The 24,846-nt window shown below is 38.8% G+C and overlaps 2 protein-coding genes across 7 annotated transcripts in view; one reads left to right on the top strand and one right to left on the bottom strand.

Moving 5' to 3' along the window:
- Window positions 1-24,846, top strand: part of MICAL2 (microtubule associated monooxygenase, calponin and LIM domain containing 2) — a 131,590-nt gene that overhangs the window by 12,428 nt on the left and 94,316 nt on the right. For all 6 annotated transcript variants that reach the window (XM_084287727.1, XM_084287726.1, XM_084287724.1 and 3 more), the window contains exon 3: window positions 18,908-19,264. In XM_084287727.1, the coding sequence (XP_084143853.1) occupies window positions 19,001-19,264 (264 nt within the window). In that variant the 5' untranslated portion in view covers window positions 18,908-19,000. The remainder of the gene's footprint in view (window positions 1-18,907; window positions 19,265-24,846) is intronic.
- Window positions 255-8,786, bottom strand: LOC311209672 (uncharacterized protein). The gene is made up of 2 exons (XM_084287158.1): window positions 8,000-8,786; window positions 255-2,398 (listed from the first exon to the last, which is right to left on the bottom strand). The coding sequence occupies exon 2, from the start codon at window positions 2,020-2,022 to the stop codon at window positions 826-828; it is 1,197 nt and encodes a 398-aa protein (XP_084143284.1). The 5' UTR covers window positions 2,023-2,398; window positions 8,000-8,786; the 3' UTR covers window positions 255-825.

Raw genomic sequence — 24,846 nt, 5'->3', positions numbered from 1 at the left:
GGATGATGTTTTTTTAACTCTTGGGATTTTTTTTTTGTTTTGTTTTTGTTGTTGTTGTTGTCTGTTTGTACTTTGTTTTTCCCCAGTTTTTGGGAGATGGTAGTGATTTAAAGATCAAAGCCGAATTTCCTTAAGTGGTATAGTCTTTATTGCAGCGCTGGATGCACGGGGGATCCTTCCGCCTATCGTGCATGTTTGAAGTGACAAACTATCTCGTATTTATACAGCGAAACAATGAATATTCAATTAGCACCTATACATATTCATTACCTAACCCAGCCTACCCTCGCTTCGTATGCTAATTAGCTTATCCGTCCTTGCGCTTGCGCAAAGCCTTCCAAGAATTGTGGGCCAGGGTCTCCAGGATGTGGGCAGTGGTCTTTGGGAGGAAGGCCGTAGGTCTTCCTCGTAATGCACTTTCTTAATCAGTTGTTTTCCAGGCTGTAAAAATGCTGAGTTGTCTTTCGGTTTAACTGGGGGTCGGCGGATAACAGGATGTCTCAGTTAACAGGACATAACAGACTCAAGTTATCTCAAGTCTCAGCCTGACTGAGTGTTAACGGATAATGGGGTGTTTTCAAATAACAAAATGCTTAAACGTAACAGAAGGTCTATGGATAACAAGATGTTGTTTACTTTGTCTTTGCTAACTTTTAATCACAAGTTCTATTCTATCCTAAAGTACGTTTATACACTATCATTTCACAAGTTTTATTCTATCCTAAAGTAAGTTTATACAATATCAATCCACAAGCTTTATTCTATCCTAAAGTGAGTTTATACTATATCATTCCCCCCTTTTCTTGGAAAATCTAGTAAATTCTTTTACTTAATACGAAAATTTTTTTCCCAGTCTTTATGATATGTACCCCTCAATACCTTACCATGCACATTTGTCAAGGAGGTTAACATGGACATTCGTTGTAACAATTTCCAATTCCAAGCAAGTAATATAAAAGACAATATTAAACTTATACCAACTAATATCAATAAAACAATAATTGGGTGACTCAATGTGTTCAAAATTCCAGTTACAGTTGGCGACCATCCAAAAAGTGTATCCCACCAGTTGTGACTTGTGTCTCGTTTTACTCTTTGCAAAACTCTGCTTATTTCCTTTGTATCATGATGGACAGTAATTAGAGTCTTCTCTCCATTTTCCTGAATGCCTTTTAAAATTTTAATCAGGTCTTGGTGTTTAACTAGTTGCTTCACTAGTGTGAGGTTCATCCCAATAAGTGTAGGTAGTAACTTATGATACATTGTGTTGTTAGACTTGATCAGCTGGTGGGATACCACTGGTGCCAAATATAGAAAATCACACCCGACGATTCTAACAAAGTTACAAATACAGAAGTTAGAATGATTTTTGCTACGGAGAGTTATGTCCTCCTTATCTACTTCTACAAAATCACAAGCAGTTCTTAAACACGCACACCCTTGACTAACATATACAAGCGCAGTCTTTTGACTAGTATTTGGATGAATTTCAAAGTGACAGATACCTTGCTTGGTGTCAAAACATACATCCTGAGCATCAATTGTATTACTTTCACAAATAAATCCTTGTTGTTCCCGTGTAACACATGATTCTAGATTTACAGACTGCCATTTCCCATTCTCCATTCGTGCCCATGTTCTATGCTCCGAAGGATAAAGCACTGTCTTCTCATGGTTTAATCCTAGTGCAAGGATCGGGTGAATAACATGAACTGTGGCATTACGTATAGTAAGCACGAAGGCAGTAGCCATGTTAACAACGGGATCATAAGTAAAATTCACCAGGGTCCACCAAGACTGGAACTTCTTTTCAAAATCATTGGTATTGTCCCAGACTGCCTTTCGGACTTCAGCTGGAAAAATGCCTTCACTTCCTTCCCTAATGATCAAGGCAGCCATTGCCTGTAACCATAACTGTGCTTGCATACAACTAAGAGCTAAGGATACATTATCTTGTGCTCCTAATTTTTGCCATTCTGATGGTTTACATAAATAGTTACCATTTGTTCGCCAGATGACCATAACTGCTAACTTTCCATTAAAGTTCTTATCCTCTGTTGTTACGACTTTAGTTCAAGGCCACCCTCCATTCTCTATTATCACAGAGGCACCTTCTTGAATCACAATTACAACTATAAGCCATAAAAACAAAACAATTCTATGAACAAATTTTCTGCCAACCATATTACCAAATACTCCCGACCATAATGTCCTCATTTTGTTCGACTAAGCTTTAGTTTCAGTTCATCGTCACCTAGTGTTACTTTCCAAGGAGCTCCTGGAGCCTTCTTCACTCGGGAATAGTGGATCCAAGTGGCTTGTTCTTTAATCTTGATAGCAGTGTAAGTTGTCAGCATCACTTGATATAGTCCATTCCATTTTTCCTCGAGGGGTTGTCCTGAAAAAGTCTTTATATATATATTCCCCAGGCTTAAAGGGGTGGATTGGTTGATCCAGCCCTCTAACCCTGGTCCCTAACACAAATTTATGTACTTTATTTAATTGTTTTTGAAGTTCAGTTATATAAGTATATAAATATTCAGATCCCAGCTGCATTAGATCATTTCCACTAAATAGAAATTGATATGGCCTTCCATACAAAATTTCAAAGGGGCTCAAATTCTCTTTTACTCTAGGTTTAACTCTAATTCTGAGTAATGCTAAAGGAAAGAATTGAAGCCATAACAAATTAGCTTCTTGTCCGATTTCAGCTATTTGTTGTTTAATCAAATGGTTCATTTTTCTACCTGTCCACTTGCCTGTGGTCTATAAGGAGTATGCAATTGCCAATCTGTCTTTAGAATCTTACTTATCTGTTGTACCACTTGCACACAAAAATGTGAACCTCTCTCAGAAGACATTGCTACTGAAATCCCAAAGCATGATATTATTTCATTTAACAAGACTTTAACCACTTCTCTTGCTTTGTTTGTTCGACAAGGAAAAGTTTCGGGCCATCCTGAAAACGTGTCAGTCAGAACCAGAAAATAACAATACCCCCCTTTTCTAGGGAGTTTCGAAAAAATCAATTTACCACTGTTGTCCCAGATAAATTTCCTTTACTGATTATTCCAAATTTTATTCTATTCCTGGTATTGGGGTTATTAAATAAACAGATGCTACATTGTTGAGTTACTTGTTTTCCCCAATGTGTTTTATTGTGTTCCGTAAGAACTATGGGCCATGTCAAATTAGAGGGTATTATTACACAGTTATCTTTTAAATATACTCATCTATCTGGTTTCATTTTACCTTTCAAATGTTCATGTATATAGTTTGGATTTTACTGTCTGGTATTAAAGACGATGCCTTCACCTCAGTTATTTCAGCTGCCTGTTTAGCCTCCTGATCTGCCAATCGATTTCCAATTTCAAAGTCAGCGTTCCCTTTTGGTGTCCTTGACAATGAATGATAGCTACCTTTTCTGATTGTTTTACAGCCTCTAACAATTTTAAAATTTCTTCAGCATGTTTTTTTTTTTTTTTTTTTCTGTTTTCCCTGAGCAGTCAGCAATCCACTTTCTTTCCAAATTGCTCCATGAGCATGTACCACGCCGAATGCATATTTAGAGTCTGTCCAAATATTTATTTTCCTTCCTGCTGCTAGTTCCAGTGCTCGTGTAAGAGCAATTATCTCTGCTTTCTGGGCAGATGTCCCAGGGGGTAATGGTTTAGATTCGATTACCTGTTGAGCAGTTGTAACAGCATATCCTGCCTTACGTTGTCCTTGTTTTACAAAGCTGCTCCCATCAGTATACCAAGATTCATCAGCATCTTCTAAAGGTTCTTCCTTAAGATCGGGTCAACTAGAATACACAGTCTCCATTGTTTCTATACAATCATGAGTTATAGGTTCATCCAGAGTTCCGCTAAGGAAAGAAGCTGGATTTACGATGTTAGTGACCACAATTTCCACATCATCTTGTTCTACTAATATTGCTTGATAATTTAAAAATCTTTGTGGTGAAAGCCAATGATTTCCTTTTTGTTCCAAAAACTGTTGAGACCATATGGGAGACTAACACTGTCATTTTCTGTCCCATTGTAAACTTCCGAGCTTCTTGTATATTGATAACAACAGCTGCAACAGCTCGAAGGCATCCGGGCCATCCTTTACTTACTTCATCTAATTGTTTAGAGAAGTAAGCTACTGCTCGTTTATAGGGACCCAATCTTTGTGCTAGTACTCCCAAAGCTATCCCTTGTCTCTCATGAGAAAACAACCAAAAGTGTTTCGAGAGATCCGGTAATCCCAAAGCCGGAGCTTGCATCAATTCTCGTTTAAGTTGTTTAAAGGCATTTCGTGCTTCTCCAGTCCAGACTAACTTTGACTGATTACTCTTTATCAATTCATATAGAGGCTTTACCATTAGTCCATAATTATAAATCCAAAGGCGACACCAACCTGTCATTCCTAGAAAGGTTCGTAGCTCCTTTACCGTTTGGGGTTCTGGAGTCCGGCAAATGACTTCCTTATGTTCAGTTCCTAGTTCTCGCTGACCTCCCGAAATTCCAAATCCCAGATAGGTCACACTTTGTTGAACCAGCTGGACTTTCTGTTGAGAGACTCGATATCCATTTAAACCCAGAAAATTAAGGAGACTTATAGTCCATTGAATACAACTCTCTTTAGTCTTGGTAGCTATTAAGAGATCATCTACGTATTGTAACAAAGCCCCTTCAGTGTCCGGAGGTATCCAAGTTTCAAGTTCCTTTGCTAATTGGTTTCCAAAAATAGTGGGGCTATTCTTGAATCCTTGAGGTAGCACTGTCCATTGTTAGCTGCGTCTTTCTGCCTGAGTCAGGGTTTTCCCATTCAAAGGCAAATAGATTTTGGCTTTCAGTGGCTAAAGGTAGGAAGAAGAAGGCATCTTTTAAATCCAGTACGGTAAACCAGACTTGACTATTCCTTAATTTAGTCAGCAAAGTATAAGGGTTTGCCACTACTGGATGTATATCCTCAGTGATCTTATTTATGGCCCTCAGATCCTGAACTAGCCTATATCTTTTTCCATCTGCCTTTTTAATTGGCAATATGGGTGTACTATATTCTGATTCGCATTCAATCAATAATCCATACTGTATAAATCTATCAATTATCTCTTTAATTCCTTTCCTATCTTCTATCCTCAAAGGATATTGATTAAACTTAACAGGTTTCTCTCCTGGCTTTAATTTAACAATTATTGGGGTCACATTTTTAGCTCTTCCAGGAACTTCAGTGGCCCAAACTCCTGGATATACTTTATTTATGATCTCTAAGGGTATTTCACTTTTAAGGTCTGTTTATATTAGTGCCAGGCTTAACACATTTATTAGTTGTTCTTCTCCTATCCTTAATTCCATTTTCCCTTTTTCAAAGATAATTTCTACTTCTAATTGTTCTAACAAATCTCAACCTAATAGAGATTTTGGAGATCCAGGTGGATATAAAAACCTATGTATCCCCATTTGTTTCCTGTTATAAATGAGGTCTGAATTTTGTAATATTTATAAAACAAATATTTCTAAAAGGTATATAAAAGGCAAGTAAACAGTGCTGGATGTGCAGGGAGTCTATGCTCCACCAACACGCACACACAAACATCAAACGTTCTAAATACATGTATACAGAGTATACAGATATTATATATTATATATTATTATTACAATATATTATATATATATTATATATTGTTTATATATTATATAGTATTATTGCAGATTATTATTATATAATATATATATCATATAATATACAATATACAATCATATATATATATAATTATATATTATATATTATACATCACATATTATACATTATATATTGCTTTACATAATAACCCGAGTATGACTATACATACATACAATCAGGATAGGTAACAAACAATCCTTTAAGTTCCATAACTTAACAGTCTCTATTCTCCCAGCCTGTTCCTCTTCACTTCTTTTTCCTGCTTCTTTACTGATGTAACTTCATAGTGTTGCTTTTTTTTTTTTTTTTTTTTTTTTCTCCTTTGAGGGCAGGCTCCCCTCTTATACCCTTCTCTCCACAGCAGTTCTTTTCAAAACAGCTTTTTTATTGGTCAAACAACTTTGAATGTAACAACAACAGCAAACACCCAGAAACATCCATGCCTTATGGACTGGAGAACAAGAGAACCAGCTGGAGAACAAGAAACCGGAGACTGCATGAAGTCTCCTGAATCACCCTTCTTTGTTAATATCAACCATTTTCTCGACACGAATTACCACTCCATATATAGCATTTCCCCAAATTGTACTTCAAAGGTTCACGAAAATAAGCCTTTTTGGTTGCACCCTTTTGCCCTAACATAATCATTCCATAAAGGCATTAATGCTTGATTTAGAACTGAATACGTTGCCCCATATCAATAAAAAAAATTCACTTCTGTTCCTCTCCTAACTTCATTATAATCAGTGGAGGATTTGCTAGGGTAGATACCCCAGGTCCCCCTTAGACCTGTTGAAATCAGGGGCCGATGATTACCCTAGAAACAGGCTAGTCAATTTGTCGTCCGAAGCCAGGTCCAAACCATTGTTTTTTTGTTGTTGTTGTTGTTGTTGTTTTTTGTTTTTTTTGTTTTTCTCCTCCTTCCCCATTATATTTCAGAGTTGGTTCAAAAATTCCACAGGGGTTTCTTTTAGACCTTATTGGAAGCATATTCTCAATTCCCAATTCGTCCAGATTTTAGTATTTACTTAACTGTTCATAATTTTCAGGATGATTAGGGTTTTAGTGGGGGTCGGTCAGGGAAATGCAATTGTCCACAGTTCCCTGAGCGATCCCATCGGCAATCTGAGCTCACACATGAACTCAGGTTGTTTTAAGAGTTAACTGCTTTTCTGTTTCTGTGACAACTCTCTGGGACCCATCATGATCCCTTTGCCCCAGAGGGCTAACACCCAAGATTTTAAGATCTCAGCCCCGGGCTGAGGCAGAACTGTTAACATTCCTACATCCTCTTTCCCTGCTCATTCAACTTCAAACAGCTCTGTCAAATACTACATGCCACACAACCTTTACCACCTTCAACAACCCTTTTAACACTTCCTTTATCTTTCTCCAGCCTGTACTTTTCTAATGCCAGCACCAAAGGCTCAGTCAGGGACCAACTTAATTCCGTACCTTTTCCCTCCAAGATGCTGACAACATTCCATTCTATTTTCCTTCTCAAAAACAACATTGACTGTAGCAACGTATTATGGTTTAAGGCTCCATTAAAAGGCCACTTTTTTCCATATTACAACTTATAAAGCAGCCACCATTGATAACAATATTTTATCAGAGTTTTCTTATTTTCACCTCCACCCGGGACCCCTCCTATATCCTTCCAATGACTTAAAATACAGCCCAACGTACTTTTCTTAGGAATTTCACTGCTTTCTCGCCCCCCCATTTTCTAATTCACAATTTCAGAATATATGTATCACTTACAAAAATGTGGGCACGCAGGTATCTTTCAATAGCGATGTCACAAAACTACTATTATTACCAGGAGATATTGCCAAAGTCACAATAACAATAATCAGAGTCAAATTCCACATGCGATAGGTCAGAAAACCAAAATATGTAACACTGTAACGATATCTTTCTTATAACAACGTCACAAAACTTATTATTATCACCAAGAAAATAGACAAAATCGCAGTAACAATAACCAGAGTTAAATACCACATTCCATGAGTCAGAAAACCAAAATAGGCAACACGATTCCAGATGGACCTTAAAGCGAGCTCTTTCCTTAAGGTCCCCAAATATACTTATGGTTCTTACCACAAAGTATATACCAAATACTGCCTTGCAGAAGATCACCTTCCGACTTACAGACAGTTCCAGATCCAGATGGACCTCAAGGTCCCCAGATATACTTGTGGTACTAACCACAAAGTATATACCAAATACTGTCCTGCAGAAGATCACCTTCCGACTTAACGGACAGTTCCAGATGACCGGTCTACCAGAAAACCAAACCAGAATAAAGAATATACTCACTTACAATGATGGGGTCCTTGTCTGCCTCCGCAGTGATCCAGTGAGTCGAGGAGTCCCTCCGGGAAATCCCAGGGGTACCCTAGGGAGTCCTGTACCCAGCGGGTCCTGCAGACCGGCAGAGAGGTTGTCCCATCTGGGGTGCCAAATTGATTTAAAGATCAAAGCCGAATTTCCTTAAGTGGTATAGTCTTTATTGCAGCGCTGGATGCACGGGGGATCCTTCCGCCTATCGTGCATGTTTGAAGTGACAAACTATCTCGTATTTATACAGCGAAACAATGAATATTCAATTAGCACCTATACATATTCATTACCTAACCCAGCCTACCCTCGCTTCGTATGCTAATTAGCTTATCCGTCCTTGCGCTTGCGCAAAGCCTTCCAAGAATTGTGGGCCAGGGTCTCCAGGATGTGGGCAGTGGTCTTTGGGAGGAAGGCCGTAGGTCTTCCTCGTAATGCACTTTCTTAATCAGTTGTTTTCCAGGCTGTAAAAATGCTGAGTTGTCTTTCGGTTTAACTGGGGGTCGGCGGATAACAGGATGTCTCAGTTAACAGGACATAACAGACTCAAGTTATCTCAAGTCTCAGCCTGACTGAGTGTTAACGGATAATGGGGTGTTTTCAAATAACAAAATGCTTAAACGTAACAGAAGGTCTATGGATAACAAGATGTTGTTTACTTTGTCTTTGCTAACTTTTAATCACAAGTTCTATTCTATCCTAAAGTACGTTTATACACTATCATTTCACAAGTTTTATTCTATCCTAAAGTAAGTTTATACAATATCAATCCACAAGCTTTATTCTATCCTAAAGTGAGTTTATACTATATCAGTAGAAATTGTACTTTATATTTTCTTCCAAAAATATCTGCTTCTACTTTGAGAAGCAGTGTCTTTTCTAATCTATTCTGGTAACTATGGGTCCATCTTACAAGGACCAGAAAAAGAAAACGTTAATTAAGCAATCCAAGTAAATTTTCTTTTTTGTCTTCTCATGTAAACGTCCCCTAGAGCATAGTTTGGTGTCCAACCTAAGTTTTCTGGTTTTCCACCACCCTCTGGCTGACTTCTCTGGGTGCTTCTTCACAGTTTCCAGTGTTGATCAGTGGCTGGTATTTGGTGGTGATCTGACAGTATTCTAGCCAAGGAGCCTATCAGCTGTAACTCAAAACTGCTTTGCTGTTTTTGTTTTTGCTTTCTCTAGCTTAATTGCAGTTCCCATATATTTCAGAGCAACAGATAATCTTAATACCTTTATAAGCCATAGGAAGTAGTGTGTTCTAGCTCCCATTTTCAAATGATAACAGCTGAACATGGTTCCTAAAAGTGGGTGTATATATACATATGAAAATATTGCTCAGAATGTTTTATTTCTTTTATTATTGGCAGTGTAGTACTGTCTGTGTTTTCAGTGGATTAATCCTGGTTACTGATCTGAAAGTCCGATGTCTACAGATGAAGGCAGCTCTGCCAAATGAATTACTGAGGCCTGCAGCCCTTGGTGTCTTGGAGCTCTTGCACTGTTTCTTCCCCCTGTTCAGCTCCTGGGTAATTAATTGCCACAGCCCCAGTAATGAGAGGGAAATGTATTAGAGAGAAGATACATGAACCAGAGATCCACACTCTGCAATGTACTCCTGAGAACTTTTTGAAGGTATTCTGTTGGTGCCTTTCTTTTTCCACCCCTCTTTTCCCTCAGACAAACCCTGGGCAGTTTGCTTCAGCATAGCTATCACTTCATGGTTTTGGTTTAAAAAAAAATAAAACAACCAGTTTCTCTGTCCTTTCTCACAGAAATCCCAAGGGGAAACAAAAGACAGTCTCACTTTGGTATCCCCTGCTCCCTCACTGCAAGGCACTTTATGGTCTCTCCAGAGAATGTCTTTGGGCAATTTAGTCTGAGCAGCAGTGCTGATTGCTGTTGTCTACCCTGTAGCCCCTTGGGCTGAGTGGCCCCAGGAAGGGGACAGCTGTGTCTGGGTACATGGGGCTCCCACAGGAGCAAGTAGTAAGTTGTGGAGGCTGGTGGCCTGTTTGCCTCACGCTCTCTGCTTGGGAGAAGTGCTGGACATGTGGCAGCACCTCCCCGGGCACTGCTGTGTAAGCTCACAGCCCATCTCACTGCCCAGTCTTCTGGATTATCCCTGTTCTCAAAGTGAGATGATTTCCATGACTGCTGACTAAGAGTCTGCTTTTTCCTGGTCTATGCGTTTGTTCTTTTATTCACGGTGTATTTACCTCCATAATTATGTCTCCTTGCATACAAAGGGACAGCTCTATTAGAGGAACCACTGCCTCTAAATGTGGCTCAATTTTGTTGGTATAGCTGCATCTACACAAGGGATTTTGCTGACCTGACTCTGTCAGCTGGTGGGTATGCATTTTTTCATGCTTCTCAGACACAGTTGTGCTATCAGAGTTTTCCCTGTGGCTTGGAGGTAAGGAGCAGAGAGGAGGACGTGGGGCTGCGAGTGGGAGTGCGGTGCTGGGGCTGTGCAGCACCGAGTGGCATGGTCTCTGCGTCCCCTGCACCCCTGCTCAGCACACCTGGATCTGCCGCCTCCCTTCTGAATGTGACTATAGTAGCTGAACTGTAAAGTTACTTGCTGTCTGAAGCTGTCAGACTCCTAGCATCATACCAAAAGTAAAAAATCTTGTGCTGATTAACCATCCAACCCACCGCCTGTTCTGTGCTAAGTTGTTATACCTCAGCTGTTCTAGTGTGTGATCTTGAAATCATGTCATCACAGGAAAAACAAGGCAGGATTTGCAAAGAGCTTAAGGTTTGTCCACTTAACTGTTTTCACTGACAGTTCTCTCATAACATCATTTAACTTGAATAACAGGTGTCTTTTCTTGAGAGGTGTGCTTACTTGCTGGCTGATGTTAAATTCCTTATGGCGTACTTCTTCTTTCTCTCTTGTGATCCCGACCTAGGAAAAACATCAGCATAAACTTTCTACTGTTGTTTATATTGTGTTTCTAATCTACTACAGCAGCACTGAAAAATGTTTTCTTGTAACCAGTCTAAACAAGAGTGAGGTTTTAGTATCTTGTTTATGTATAACATTAACCCCCTAATGAATGTGGCTTAATCACCTAAAGTTTTCTGTGAATATATTTACTATATGGAAACTTGGGACCCTTTAATAAACCTTTTATGACTCCATTAGAAATAACAGTTTTTTAATACTCACTATAAGTTGCTGTCTCAAAAACAAGCAAACAAAACAGTAACAACCACAACCCACCAAGTTGAATACTTTTTTTCTGTTTAAATGTATATCTAGAAAACTCACGAAGCAATTAGACCCTTAGGTGTGCATTAATCTTGGCCAACTAAATTCTAAATTCTCTGAAATTTATATTCATCCAAATGTTATGGTTCTCTGTGACTGTTAAAATTCTGATCATCTCCACTGTGCCTTACAAAGGAGACTGGTGCATATGAAAATATGCAGGGGATGGTATGAAGAAAAGAGAACCAGATCCTGAGCATTAGGTTTTTACCTGATTTTGATCAATGAACAATTCTTGCAAAATCAGCCTGTCCTGTATTAGTACTTTTGTTTCATGAAATATTATCTGTCCATCCTGCTTACTAACTCTATTTAGGAAAGCATAATTTTTGGGCAAAGAAACTAAGTCAATGACTGAAGTTGCATGTTTGAGTGCAGCTCATGCGTACATGAAGTGACCTGCGTGTATGGTCCTGGTTTACTAGCCATTGAATTTATTTCTTGCACACGCATAGTTTAACGGGAAATGACTCATCATAAGGAATCAGCAGTAAATTATTGCTCATGATAAGTATCATCACTGTGAACTTGTTCACATTTTTTTCCAGACCACCCTCCTGCCTGAAGGCGTTAGGGTATGTGGCAAGCCCAGATGACTGTCAGGCTTAAGTTTACAGCTGATTTCAGCTGTAATGATATGTAAAAACCTTGAGTATATCTGAATGCACTCCATTGTGTATAAGCACATGCATGGGGATGCTCTTGCTAGATAAAAATACATCCAAGGTTTAATGCACCCAGGTTCAAGGGTTTTTTTTGTTCTGCTTTGTTGTTTGTTTTTAAATCCTTCCCAAAATGATGTAAGATGTGAATTTCTGCTTTCCTACCTCAGGGTATAGCCTGTGAACCTATGTCAGACAAACAAGCTCTGGGCGAACCTGGGCAAATCAAAATAACAAATTCCTACAGCAAAGAGCACCTACTAGCTTGTACAGTGGGGGCCTCACCTTAACCTTTGCCCCATAATGGTGCCCAAAGAGCAGCAACAGTGTTCCCATAATCATGTTTTAGGCTCTGTTGTAATTTCTGATGGTCCCTGTAAGGTTGTTACAAAAGCTTGGTGTTTCTGGAGTTCCATGGAAGAAGCCAGCCTTTGTTTTAGCAGGTTTGTGCTAATGACTGTTACTATGCAGCTTGCAGCTGGGACACACATCTTTCCTACTTGAGGAAATTTAGATTCTTTAAGCTTCCTTAGTCTATTCTTTAGGATTCTTTAACCTCCTTAGGTTATTGTTTGGTTCAGATCTCAGTATTTGTATATGGGCAGCATGCCTGAAATAGCCTTAAGATGATCTGTCTACATATGCTGAGTTTTCGTTGTGCTTCAACATGCCTCTTTTTCTAGTTAAAAAGAAGGTTTATGAAACAGATGCTGAAGGACAGAACCTGTTTTGCAGGTGTTTACCATATGAAACAGTAATTGATATCAGGGAAACAGAATTGATCATAAAACATTTGTATAAAGTAACTGTAACAGTAAAAACTTACATTGCATAGTTTTGTTCTGTATTTTGAGTAAAACATGAATTAAAACCAGATAATAAAGATATAAGCAGCACTTAAATGTATTTAAGTCAGAATCTGCGTAAAATAAATATACTATCTTTGTTGTGCTAACACCAAAGAATAATAATTGGGTTAGAGAATCTTTTTTCCTCAAAACCATTTAACTTAAAAGTTTAGAGTTGCAGTTTCTGATGGTATATGTAGTATAACACCATTGCTAGGAAAAAAATAATTATTTTCTGAGGAATGGGTTTTACATATATCTGTATTTCTGATCAGTAGTTTGAGTACATGCTGCATATAGATACCTGAAAAAATATGTGTTGTTGTTCATTTGAAATACTTGTGCCCATGTTCTGCAAAATGAGTGCCTGGGGGTTTCAGTGATGCATCCAGGGCAGGACTTCTCGTGCAGGTGGCAGAATGGTGCAACCCACACAATTGCAAATTTTCTGTTTAATTTTGTCTGAATTCTGCATTGCAAGAGTGGCCGTATGACAGAGCAAATGCAGGGTGGCCACCAAAAGTGGTGGAGGTGCAGGTGCAGATGTTTGAGCTTCCGTCTCTGGGATTACACATGCAGGCCTCAGGCAGCATCACACGCCTTGTCCATGCCAACGTTGTATGTTTGCATGAATGGAGGCACATGCAAACTGCAGGCTCAAGGGATTGATCTCATTTTTCTGTCAATGATTTAGCATATTCTCACTGTAAAACTGGAAACGTCAGACCAGTAACATCAAGAAACAAATCGGACTATTTTTAAAGTCTTCAACTTTAAAATGTGTGCAGTGTGACTTAATCTGTGTGACAGATCAAATCCTACTGGTAGATCATTTAGTTTTATTCTTCCTGTGTATGCATCAGAAATATTCACAGCTCGTGCCCATGCTTCCAGCTCTATTTTATTCTAGACTGGTGCCAGATCTAGCAGGTTAAATCAGCACAGCAGCACACGTTTGGAAGGCTGTTTGAAATGTCTCGTATGACTTCGGTAAAACAAGCTGATAGCATGTACGGTAACCTTGTAAGTTCACAGGCACAGAGTCTCGGTAGGAACTGTTTTGAATTCCACACTTGGCCTGAGAAGTTATTTTGCAGTAGTTCTGTGGAAGTCAGCTCTTTATAAAAAATACAGAAAAAGAATTTAGCTGTTTCTATAGAAAGTCTGTTCATGAGGCTTAGTTCAGAAGCGATTTCTGTTCATTGATGTTTCTGTGAGGGTTGTGTGTCTCAAGAAATGCGTTTTCTCTTTGTTACCAATAAAAAAGCAGGTATTTTAGGCAAATGTACTTTTGTGTTTTAACTGGTTTTATAAGCAAAACAAGGGAGAGATTCAGTTGTTACTAGAATCACATAATGTCAATTCCAGGAAAACATGCAAAGAAACCAAACCACCAAAAAGCTGTGTTTCTTCCAGATAGAAATATTTGTATTTAAAATGACCACCATGAGAGCAAAGTGTCTAGTGTGAGTAGAAACTAAGTGGAAAAGCCTATGTGGTCCATAATACAGTCAGTTTCATGTGCAAATGTCACTTACCATAATGATGCTGAGATTTTAGACAATTGTATTAGGGAAGAGAGCAGAAATACTGCAGTTTTTACTGATGATGAAGAAGCGCCAAAGTAAACAAGTACTACAGATGCTGCAGAATCTACTTTTTCATTTCTGATGATGTTTTTAACCTTAAGCAAACAGTAAATGTATTGTAGCCTGCATGCCAAACTAAAGTCTTAAAAGAATTTGCTCTCGGTAAACATAGCAGAATTAGGGCTGTATTGAAAACAGAATTGGGATTAGTAGTATTGAAATGCTAGGAATTTAATTCCTTTCCAATCTCCCTGAGGAACTTGTTCTCAAGCATTAGAAAAAGAGCACTAGGACTTGAATGTGCTGCAAGTTTAAAATTAGTGGTCATTATCTCTCCAATAGGGCAACTAAGCCTCCAAAAAAATAATAATTTTGAGAACATACTGCCTCAAAACACTGTTGGCAAGTGCTTCACCATGTTATTATTGTCAAAAGTTAGTCGTTTTCATTTAATGACTCCTGTACATCAACTTTGTTTGCTGTATTATGCTGAAGGGTTTCATGTGCGGATGTGAACCTTGCTCTGTACATCAATTTAGGGAGTGATAATTCATGAAATTATCCTAACACTTTGTTTGCTACTCTCAAAATTCTCTGTAGCAATAGAGCTTGTTCCACAAAAAGGAAGCATTAGCCAAGACTTCAGGCATTTGCTTTCATAGGTATGTCTGTACATGCACCATTGCTTTAATTTCCACTTTCTTTCTGTCCTTTCTCCAATTTTTTAAACTTTCTCCTTGGGTAGACATCAGGGATGAACAGTAATTGTCAAGTTCTCTCATGTGACATTCCTGTTTCCTCCCTGATTGGAGGCAGAAAGGGATAACTTAGCATAAAAATGCAACCTTTCTGCTTCCCAGTGTCTGCAGCTTGTGTCTGGGAGCCTTCCAGAGCTTCCTAATAGCATGGGAAACTCTGTAGAAAGCCAAGTTCTCATATGCACTTAATGCATCATGCATGGGACCTACATGTATTGTTATCTATGAATTTAGCCCAAAACTACCAAAACCTGTGTATGTTTCAGTTCTGACTTAATAGTCTGAACAAACAGTTCTTTTTCCTGCTAATTCTCTTCTTTTCTGTGGTCTAATTTTTTATTGCAGTACTTGAGTAAAATTTCAAATTAACTTCACTATATTTTTCAGTTTGTGTTTCCAGAAGAAGTTCAACAGACATTTTGACAAGCATAAGTTGTGGTTTCAGCCTCAATACTCACCTTGATGAGATTTTCAGACCTGTATTTCATCACATTAGTGATCTACATGGTGAGGGAGGAAAAAGGGTGAATGATGGTCCTCTAAGAATTCCTGTGTTTTCCTCAAATGCTTTTGTTTGGCCTTTTTCGCACTACAGGTAAACAGCTTATGTATTACATCTTAAGTTTTTGAATTGATTACAGAACACAAAACTTATTGTAGTTAATTACTCCATTCAACTTCTGGTCCTCATTGCATTATTTTTAGTGAGTTATGCACAACACTGCAGTGAAATACTGCTGACTCCTCAGAAGAAAGCATATACTTTTCCATGAGTTGCATATCCTTACAGCACCATTTTCCTCTCTGCTGTCAACACAGTCTTAATGCAAAAAAAAAAAAAAAAAAAAAGTGGTATTTCCAGCAAACCAGAAACTCCAGTAACTAGAGTCTCCTGTGTCATCTGGCCTTTCTGACCGCAGACTGGCTTTTTTGGAGAACATGAACTGTGACGCAGCAAGGAGAAATGCTCAGCTGATGAGCAAATGTCTGCTGAGATGCTGCTTCTCAGTATGGACAAGATGGGAGCCTTTTGGAAATTCATGTGGAGAAAATCTCATGCCCATCAAAAACAGCCTCAGTCGTGGCTTTGCAGTGTTGAAGGAGGAAGGTTTTAAGCCTGGGGAAGGTCTCTTGGCTGCTCTCTTCCCCCAGAGGAAAGGCAGGGGAAGCCCAGGCCTGCTGTGTGCGTTTGTGTGCTTATGCAACACATGGTTCCACTAGCTTGCATCGAGCTAGAAATGTTTCCCTGCCCTTCACTTTGCCCACAGTGACTCCTGCTGGCTCTGTCCTCTTTACCATATCAGCCCTGGCACTTGCTGATTTTCCTTTTAGGTTGCTTCAGGTATGGCTCTGCTTTTTTAGCTTTTTCTCTTCCTGCTCCCCCTGGCCCTTTCCTTGCTGGGTGGAAACAGCTGAGGCTGTAAGTCTCCTTTCTGTGTGCAGAAAATAAATTAAATTTGAGAGTTTGTGATTGAACTCTTATGAATTATGCTGGAGTTTTAAAGATATTTGTGTTACATGAGCATGATAACAATCTTGTGGTGAGCTATTGAAAAGAGTGGGGAGGAAGTATTGTTTTATGGCTGTTAGGTCAAAGTCTTGTAGTGCTGAGGCAATAATGATGCAAGTGTAAAGCCATGAAGAAAACCTAATCTGGCTACCACACGCTTGGCTGAACTGGCCATAGTGCAGCATTTCACTGACACTTCCACAGTCACCAAGAAGCTATCTGTAATTACTTGAAGTGAAATTAAAAATGCTTTGGCTTTTTGTTAAAAATCTCTCCAGCAGATATGGAAGTTACATAAAATAAGTGTTTTATCTTTTTTTTCTTTTATTTGGTCTCAAATCCTGGGGTGCCTATATACCCAGAAGTCACTGTGTATCTCTGCCTTCCCAAGGACTGGTGAGTGTCACACCTGGACCCCCATGCCCATGTGTCCTGGTAGCCAGGCTGTCTCCTGCCAGCATGCAATTGTGCTCATTAATCAAGGCCTTGAACCTGGAGAGGTGCTGGACATCCTCAACTTCTCTCAAGTCAACGGGAGTTCATAGCACTCAGTTTATTGAAAAATTAAACCTTCTGGAAGTTGGGGCATATAAAATGTTTGTACTTCATGAAACTCTTCAGAAAAGGGCACAGAACATTTGATAAATGAAGTATTCAGAGGGGAAAACAAAAATTTCCTGACTTATTCTTGGCACTACATATTTAATCATGACATTTGTTATAAGAAAATGTACAAACTCTTCACATTGCCAATTTATTTTACCCACAAACCAACAGCAAACTGATGTGTGCACAAAAGTTATTTATTTTGAGCATAGCCAGGGAATTTTAGTGTTCCAAATGCTTCCTTATATCTCCCCATGGGATCTCTTTAATATGTTGCATAATATTTTTCTGTATTAGAGGATTGTAAGATAGACACGGTAGGTCTCTTCGTTACTTAAATATAGTGGTTATGTTTTCTCTTTTCTTCTGTGAAGGAAATGTGAGCAGAGAATGAATAGTTTGTGAACAGTGTTAAATTAAAAAGTGTAACTTCAAAGGCACTTTAACTATTTGTTCTAAAACTGTCAGCCAACAGATGATGTTCCTAGCAAAATAACTAATTATGTGGAAGGTTAGCCAAGCATTGATTTAGTTTTTTAATTGTTTGGGCTGGTAGATAATTCTTTAATAGCAAGAAAACGAATATATGACAAATCTCAGGACTTGAGTTCAGGTAGACCCACTTCTGAGAACAAGTTTACACATAACCTATAATAATTCTCTTGGAAAATGTGAAATCCACTTGGATATTTTCTTTCAGACCTTGTCTGACTCTGTGACACTCCCCATTAGAGACTTGAGAGAAAGGTTAAGGAAGGATAAGGGAGTACCCCAATGAAAGTATTTTAGTTCTTGCAAACTTATGTTAATTTAGAATAGCTTTGCTTTTACAAAGTGTGAGGGTATTTATCTGGACTATGAGGCACAGTTCAACAGTGATCACATTACTAGGAAAAGACAGCGGAGCTTAGTGGGACAAACATTACTTTATATCATTAGCACATGACAGGGTAAGACTCCAAACACGTAACTTCAGTTTTTAGTGTGTGGAGATGAAATTCCTTTCCATGCAGTACAGCACCAAACCATTTCTCATTTTGGCAAGAGTTAGAAAAAGGAGAGTTCTCTGTGGTTACTTGTATACTGTTTCATCAGTTCTGGAGTACCTTGTGATAATGTTTCTGCTTAGCCTGTTGTGTGCATTTGCTTGTGGTAAGTGATGGGGCCAGTTCTGAATTGCTCTGGCTAAGCTGTGCTCTTGCCCCTAGCTTGTACAACAGGAGAAAATTCCCTAGAATAGCGTTGACATTTGGCTGCAGATTTCTAAGGATTCTAAAGACCAAAATGTTGCTAGAGATGTACTTGCTGTGACTTAAATCCTGGTTAGGAAAAGCATCTGATCATTTGTTTTTTCTTAATCCGATGGTTAGCATTTATCACTGAATAAAAATTAAGAAAATTCTCAGACTTCAGGTGAAGCAGGTTGATTTTGAAATAGACTTGTGTGTAGGAGTTTTGTAACAGTCTTCACGAAGTACTTGTCATAACAGTGCAAGTAGGTTTATTTCTAGCACATCTTAAATACCCTTGTCGTCCAACAGTCATATGTTGTGTTGTTATATTTGCATTGGATATGCAATTCATGGGCTTAATTTTCACAGAACCTGCTTTAACATAACCTATGTTTGTATTTTCTAGGAATAACATGCTTGGAAGTACCTGCTAGTGTTGGTTACCTGTACCCTAGCACGAGAGCTCCAGCTTAATCCTTTTGAACACTTCTTCCAGAACATGGAGGAAAACAATGATGAAAAATACAGTCATGCTGGACAGATATTTGAAAACTTTGTCCAAGCATCAACATGCAAAGGTACCATTCAGGCTTTTAATATTCTCACTCGCCAACTTGAATTAGATCCTTTGGACAGCAGAAACTTTTACACCAAACTGAAGTCAAGAGTAACCACATGGAAGGCCAAAGCTTTGTGGAACAAGCTTGATAAAAGAGCAAGTCACAAAGAGTACAAACGTGGAAAATCTTGTATGAACACTAAGGTAAGTGGAAAAGGTCATTTCTGGATTTCATAATTTAGAACCTTTTAAACTTGATTATCTACAAAAGCAAGGTTTCCCCTTAATATACTTGTTGAAACTGTGACCGATACCAAACAATTTTGTCAGACTTTCGGATATTTTTATTCTGGCAGCGTACAGCATGTCAGAGCAATCTTAAAAAGCACCCTATTTTATAGTCTACCTCAATCACAGCAGACAAGTTTTCTGTGCCTCTTTAGACATCAGTGTCGATCAGCCATGAGATGTAAGCTCATAAGTCAGTAGCGTACATTCATTTCAGGCTCACAAGAATTACTTGCATCATTTAAACAGAGTTTTGCAAGGTGCCAGTCATGACATAGTCAGCAGGCTCCCCCATTTGCTGTTTGGTGCATGCTGTAAGACACCAGAGCTGGTCAAATGTGTTTCAACAGCACTGAACTGTTCTTTGGAAACTGCTTCGTGGAGTATGGGGAGATCTATCTTTGTCACCTAGCATTGGTTCTAGTTGCTAAATAACAGGAAAAGAAAATCCTGCATTATTTAAGGATTTAAACACTTGCATGTAAATGCTTTTTAGCAAACACAATGTGGATGATTGGTACTTGGTAGTTACTGAAAGAGGTGGTCTGCTTGGTGGTGAAAAGAGCACTAGGAGACTAAAGAAGGACAGGAAATGATCTTCTCTTCAGCAGAGCATGAAAATACTGTATTTTGATAGAGGGGACCACTGAAAGTTGGTATAACTCTTGTTAAAACTGAACAAAATACTTTAGCTCATGCTATCTTACTCCAACTATTCTGTGACTGATCATTCTTAATAGCTTTGTCTGAGAGCAATTCACTTATTTACTATCTAATGATAGCTACAAGTTGCTCCAAGAAGGTCTGGTTTTAAGAAGTTACGTGACTGTATTGCAGTAGAAGAGAAAGGAAGGACACCCTTGGGGGTACCTAGACACCAACCAGTGGAGGACTTTTTAGTTTGAACTATCACTGAAGTATTATTTTCTGGAATCAGTAGACAGTGATGACGATTTCTCTTGTTTGAGTCATTGAAATGTTTCATTTTTAATAATCTCTCTATTATTAACTTTTTATAATGTAATACGTGTACAGCATGTTTCTTTAGAAAACAAAGAATGCCATTACATCTGTTTGCACTGCTTTCCTGACTGCCTCTGTTTTTTCCTTTCCTTTTACCCATCACTTCCCTTTTTGACCTGTGCTTCCTCCCTCCCTTTCTGACCTTTTGAAAAGGCTTAAACATGTCATTGAGCATCTGTGTGATAAAAACAGGAAAGGGGAGGAATGAAAATGTGTATGGCGTTTAACAAATTATAGGAGATAATCCACATACACCTCACCTGCATATACAGTCCCAAGTCCAAATTTCCGTGGTTAGCTTGAGGAAATATTTGCAACACAAAGAGGTTTTAAGATCCACATGAAGTATAAAATGAAACCCTGCTCAATCAAGTGTAACATCACAAAGCCAGGGCCTGGTTCTGCAAAGTCCTTCAGCCAAGTGATTAATTTCTATATATGGTGAGAAGACTCATGAAGTCATAGTGCATAAAATACAGCTTGTGTAAAGCTTTACAAGGTTGTCAGGTAAGAGGCTAATCAACACGTCCAGCAGTGTTGAAAGTATGGTATTTCTGCCCTTTGAGAGTAAAGATTTGTTTTTAATGGCATGGTGTAAATATTTGTAGAAATTAACAGACATATCTATGCTGTACGTATGATCAAATTGCAAACGAATATAAAATGTCCATGTATGAACAGTATGCATATAGATGTTCATGGTGAACGTGGTCTATGCCTGGACCTGCAATTCAATGTGTCATCACTGATTTAATGAGAGAAACATGAATCTTCAGATTGCTGCAAATGAAAGCAGTAACCACAGTCTGTGGGCCCTGTGGGGATATCTAGCAAACATTCCTCACACGTGAATCAGTCTGCTGTGAAAGCCTATCTATGTAACATGAATGAGAGGAGACACGTTGCAAGGCAGCAGACTCCCTGAACATTGCTGTGAACATTGCACTGGCAGCCCCACTTGCAGATAAGGAATTCTCAGAAATGCTGGTAGACCCAACCAAAAAAGCAGCGCAAAGACATCAGGCTACAGTATGCACAGAATGATTTTCCTTTGGTGCAGCTGGTGATTTTCAGTTTTTTTTCCTTGCATTTTATGCCAGCTACCATTTTTAGTAGAGGAGCAGGCAAACAGAAATTTAGCAGATAAAATCCTGACAGTTGGGCCCAGTGCTCATCTCACCAGTGGAGTTGCCGGACCTGGCTGAAGTGATGAGTTGGAGTAAAAAAATTTTATTGTTAAAGCAGCATCACAAAATAAGCTCTTTGTAATTGGAGTTCGGTAAACAGAGCCAAGCTAATCGTCATCATTTAAAAATAAAAAAAATACTTTAAGGCTTTTTGTGAGGTTGGGCCATGAGTGCTGTAGCTGATTCAGCAGCTCACAGTTCTTCTCAGCTATGGTTTTGCAGTCTGACTTCTTACAATCTTCCCCATCTTTGAAGGAGACATCAGAATGCAATCGGAATGTAAACTACTCCTTGTGGTGTGTGTCTGCTGTGTTTTTTTTTTTTTTTTTTTTTTGTTAGTTTTAAATCAGAAAACAAGAACCTGCTGCCTCACCCAGTAGCTTGTTACTTTTTGCACAGTATTGAAGAGCAAAATGCTGTACTTCCTGATTGTTGGTGCTTGTAAACTCTTCAGCTACACTTAGGTTACTCTCATTGGAGTAACAATATACACAAGTTTCCTTTGAATGTACAGAATGTTCCACTCCAACTAAATAACAAGAACCCATTGTCTTAACTGCTCTTGAAGAACACTGCCAAATACAGTTTTCAGAGTTTCTACAGTGATATGATTTTGAGCTGGATGAGTAAAAACAGTTGAACCATTTTCAAGAAGTTCAAACCCACTGCTATTTCAGAGCTGACTTATTGTGGACTTTAATTTTTCCTTTCTTTCTTTGTAGAAGAAGCCAAAATAAAAGCAAAACAATGCAGAAAAGCATGCTGAAAATTGTGGCAAAAAGCAACTTTTTTTTTTTTGAGGCTGTAGGAATCCTTCTGTTTGATGAACATTTAACATACATAGATTTACTTCCTTCCATGACAAACATGTAGAATGGGAATTGATACTATTCTGAATTGCTGTTTCTGGACTTGGCATTTGCACAGTTCACCAATATTACTGGAAAAGAGAAATCTGTGCTAGGTAGCCAAAACTAGAAATCCTTCTGTGATTTTTCACATTTATCTGGAAAAAGAGCAAAAATTTATTCTCCAGGTAAAGTTTCTCCATGATTTTCACCTTTTACTAGCAAATTCAGAGGAATGCATTCAGAATCTGTAATTATTATTTCTTTCTTTGTGAAGTAGAACATAGACAATTGGAAAAAAATATTGTTCACTGTGCTAGCAGTTCGAATGTCTCTAAATTTTTTAATGTACACAACATGATACGGTAAGAAGTGATATGGTAAGAAGCAAAAGTTCATCCAGCTAGTTGCAGAGTGTATTCACTAGCCTTTTCAAGTCATATGACATTTAACATGGGCTCTAAACATTGGTTTTGAACCTCTCGGTATGGAGGAGGTTCTTTACTTCAAACACTTGATATACTGTCAGTTTACCTGTGTAAATGATACAGATATGAACACGTGCATATAAAGCAGGCCCTCAATTGATGTTTGAGATATGTATGCATATGTATTGGAGGGCAGGACTTGGTTTATGCTGTACGCCTGAAATTCTGGCTCTCCCATGACTGCAGATTTGTGCTTGAGAAGAGCCGAGATTACTGCATGTGAAAACATCCCAGACTTGCACTGAAGGGAGGTGTTGATTCTCTAAAGCATGTAGATGTGGTGGTGTCTTTTTCCTCCACTCCAAGTACATATGCTGTTTTTTTTATTTTGTTTTGTTTTGTTTTTCAAAACAGATGCTTGCACTCGAGAAGAACTAAGGCTTGTTTAAGGAGCTATTCTGTAATTATCAGTTGGCTCGGTAGCTTGTAGCATTTGTCTCTGTGTGAACCTGGCTTTGGGTGGTGGTGGATGTGGATGGGGTAGCAGCAGCCTCCTGTGTGCAGCTTTGGGCTCCTGAGTGCTGCAGACCCCATGTTTGGCACTATCTGGGCAGAGGATGGTACAATTCGAGCTGCTGGTTTTAAGGCCTAAGTAGGTAATGTTAGCATAAAGCAAGTAAATAAAACTGAGCTAGAAACTTTTAAGTGTTGTGTGTGTAAATATATATGCACGTACATTTAAAAGTATACGTGTGGATATGTGTTTAGATAGCATGCAGATTCCTGCAAAGCAGATGGAACAATCTTGAACTCTGTCCCTGGTGGCTTCAGTAGTTTCCCTTGTTCCTGGATGTGGTCTTTCAAATCTTGTTTTATAATAGATTATGGTCCTGTCCAAAAACTGTTGTTGGGACACTAACTGCAAGAGAATGACTTAAAAATTATTTATGACTACATTTCCAGGGTTTGCATAAAACCACAGTAGTTCTTCTCAGGTAGTGCCATGTGCTGTCCATCCTTCCCAGCCTTGGTGTGGTGTTGGCAGCTCTGCTGTGTGGGAAGGTTTTGTGGGCTCCTCTGGTGGGGTGATGGTTTAGTGAGGAGGTGTAAGAAAGGAGAGCCTGTGGCTTGAGGGGAGTTGGGGGCCAGGGTGTGAGTCAGCTGAGAAGGAGCTTGGGACAGAAATGGGGATGGAGACCGGAGGTTTTGTGCATTACTCAGCGCTAGCTCAGAGCCTTGTCTCCCTGTACTAACCACACTGGTACACGCGCAAATGATAAAATGGGATTGTCTTTATCTGCCAAACCCCTTCCGTTCTTTTTCATATTGTTCTCATTTCCAAAGACTGTCAAATGTAGGTTTTATTAACTCTCAAAGCATTCTTCATCTGTTTTTTTCCTTCCCACAGAGTTGAGAAAACAAAAGGTAAGTCCAAGCTGTGCTGCGTGCTGCCATGTTACATAGCTGTAGGCTAAGCAGCAGAATGAGGAGTGGATACCAGGTTCTCTCCTTGTTATTAAGTAGAAGTTGGCTTCCTGTAAGTCCTCAGTTTACAAACATCCTAATTGGTAGTCTTGTTCCTGGTAGTGAATGAACTAGGTTGGCTTCTGGATGTCTTCCTCTCCCCTCTCTCCAACTTCTTCTGAAGTGCCAAACAAATACTCTTCTCTTCATTAATCAAATCACTCAGCATGTGTAAAGCTGCTGGTAGTGTGGCTTCCTACGTTTTTTCCTGAAGCATGGGCATTTGTTAATCCTTCAGCAGTAACTCGTATTTTCAGCCAGGTTTCTCCTGTGCTGTACATAGTGGTAGAGAATCCAATGAGGTTGTGTGCTCAAACATTGTGATTGTGGTCCTTGCAACAAATACTGTTTTTTGTTTTTTGTTTTTTTTTTTTTTTTTCTGAAAAGCATAGTTGAACTGTAAGATGAAAGAAGGGAGTGCCAGCTGTGCTTCAACTCAACAATATCCTTATAATGAAAACATTAACCTGTTTATTCTTTTAAAGAAC

This window comes from Netta rufina (genome assembly GCF_964035555.1).
Source record: "Netta rufina genome assembly, chromosome: 5".
NCBI lineage: Eukaryota > Metazoa > Chordata > Aves > Anseriformes > Anatidae > Netta > Netta rufina.
The sequence above is the reverse complement of the archived record's forward strand: the minus strand, read 5'-3'. Positions and strand labels throughout refer to the sequence as shown.

Bases quoted from the DNA above. Each gene is read 5' to 3' on its own strand.
- LOC311209672 (XM_084287158.1), bottom strand. From the start codon at position 2,022: ATGGTCATCTGGCGAACAAATGGTAACTATTTATGTAAACCATCAGAA.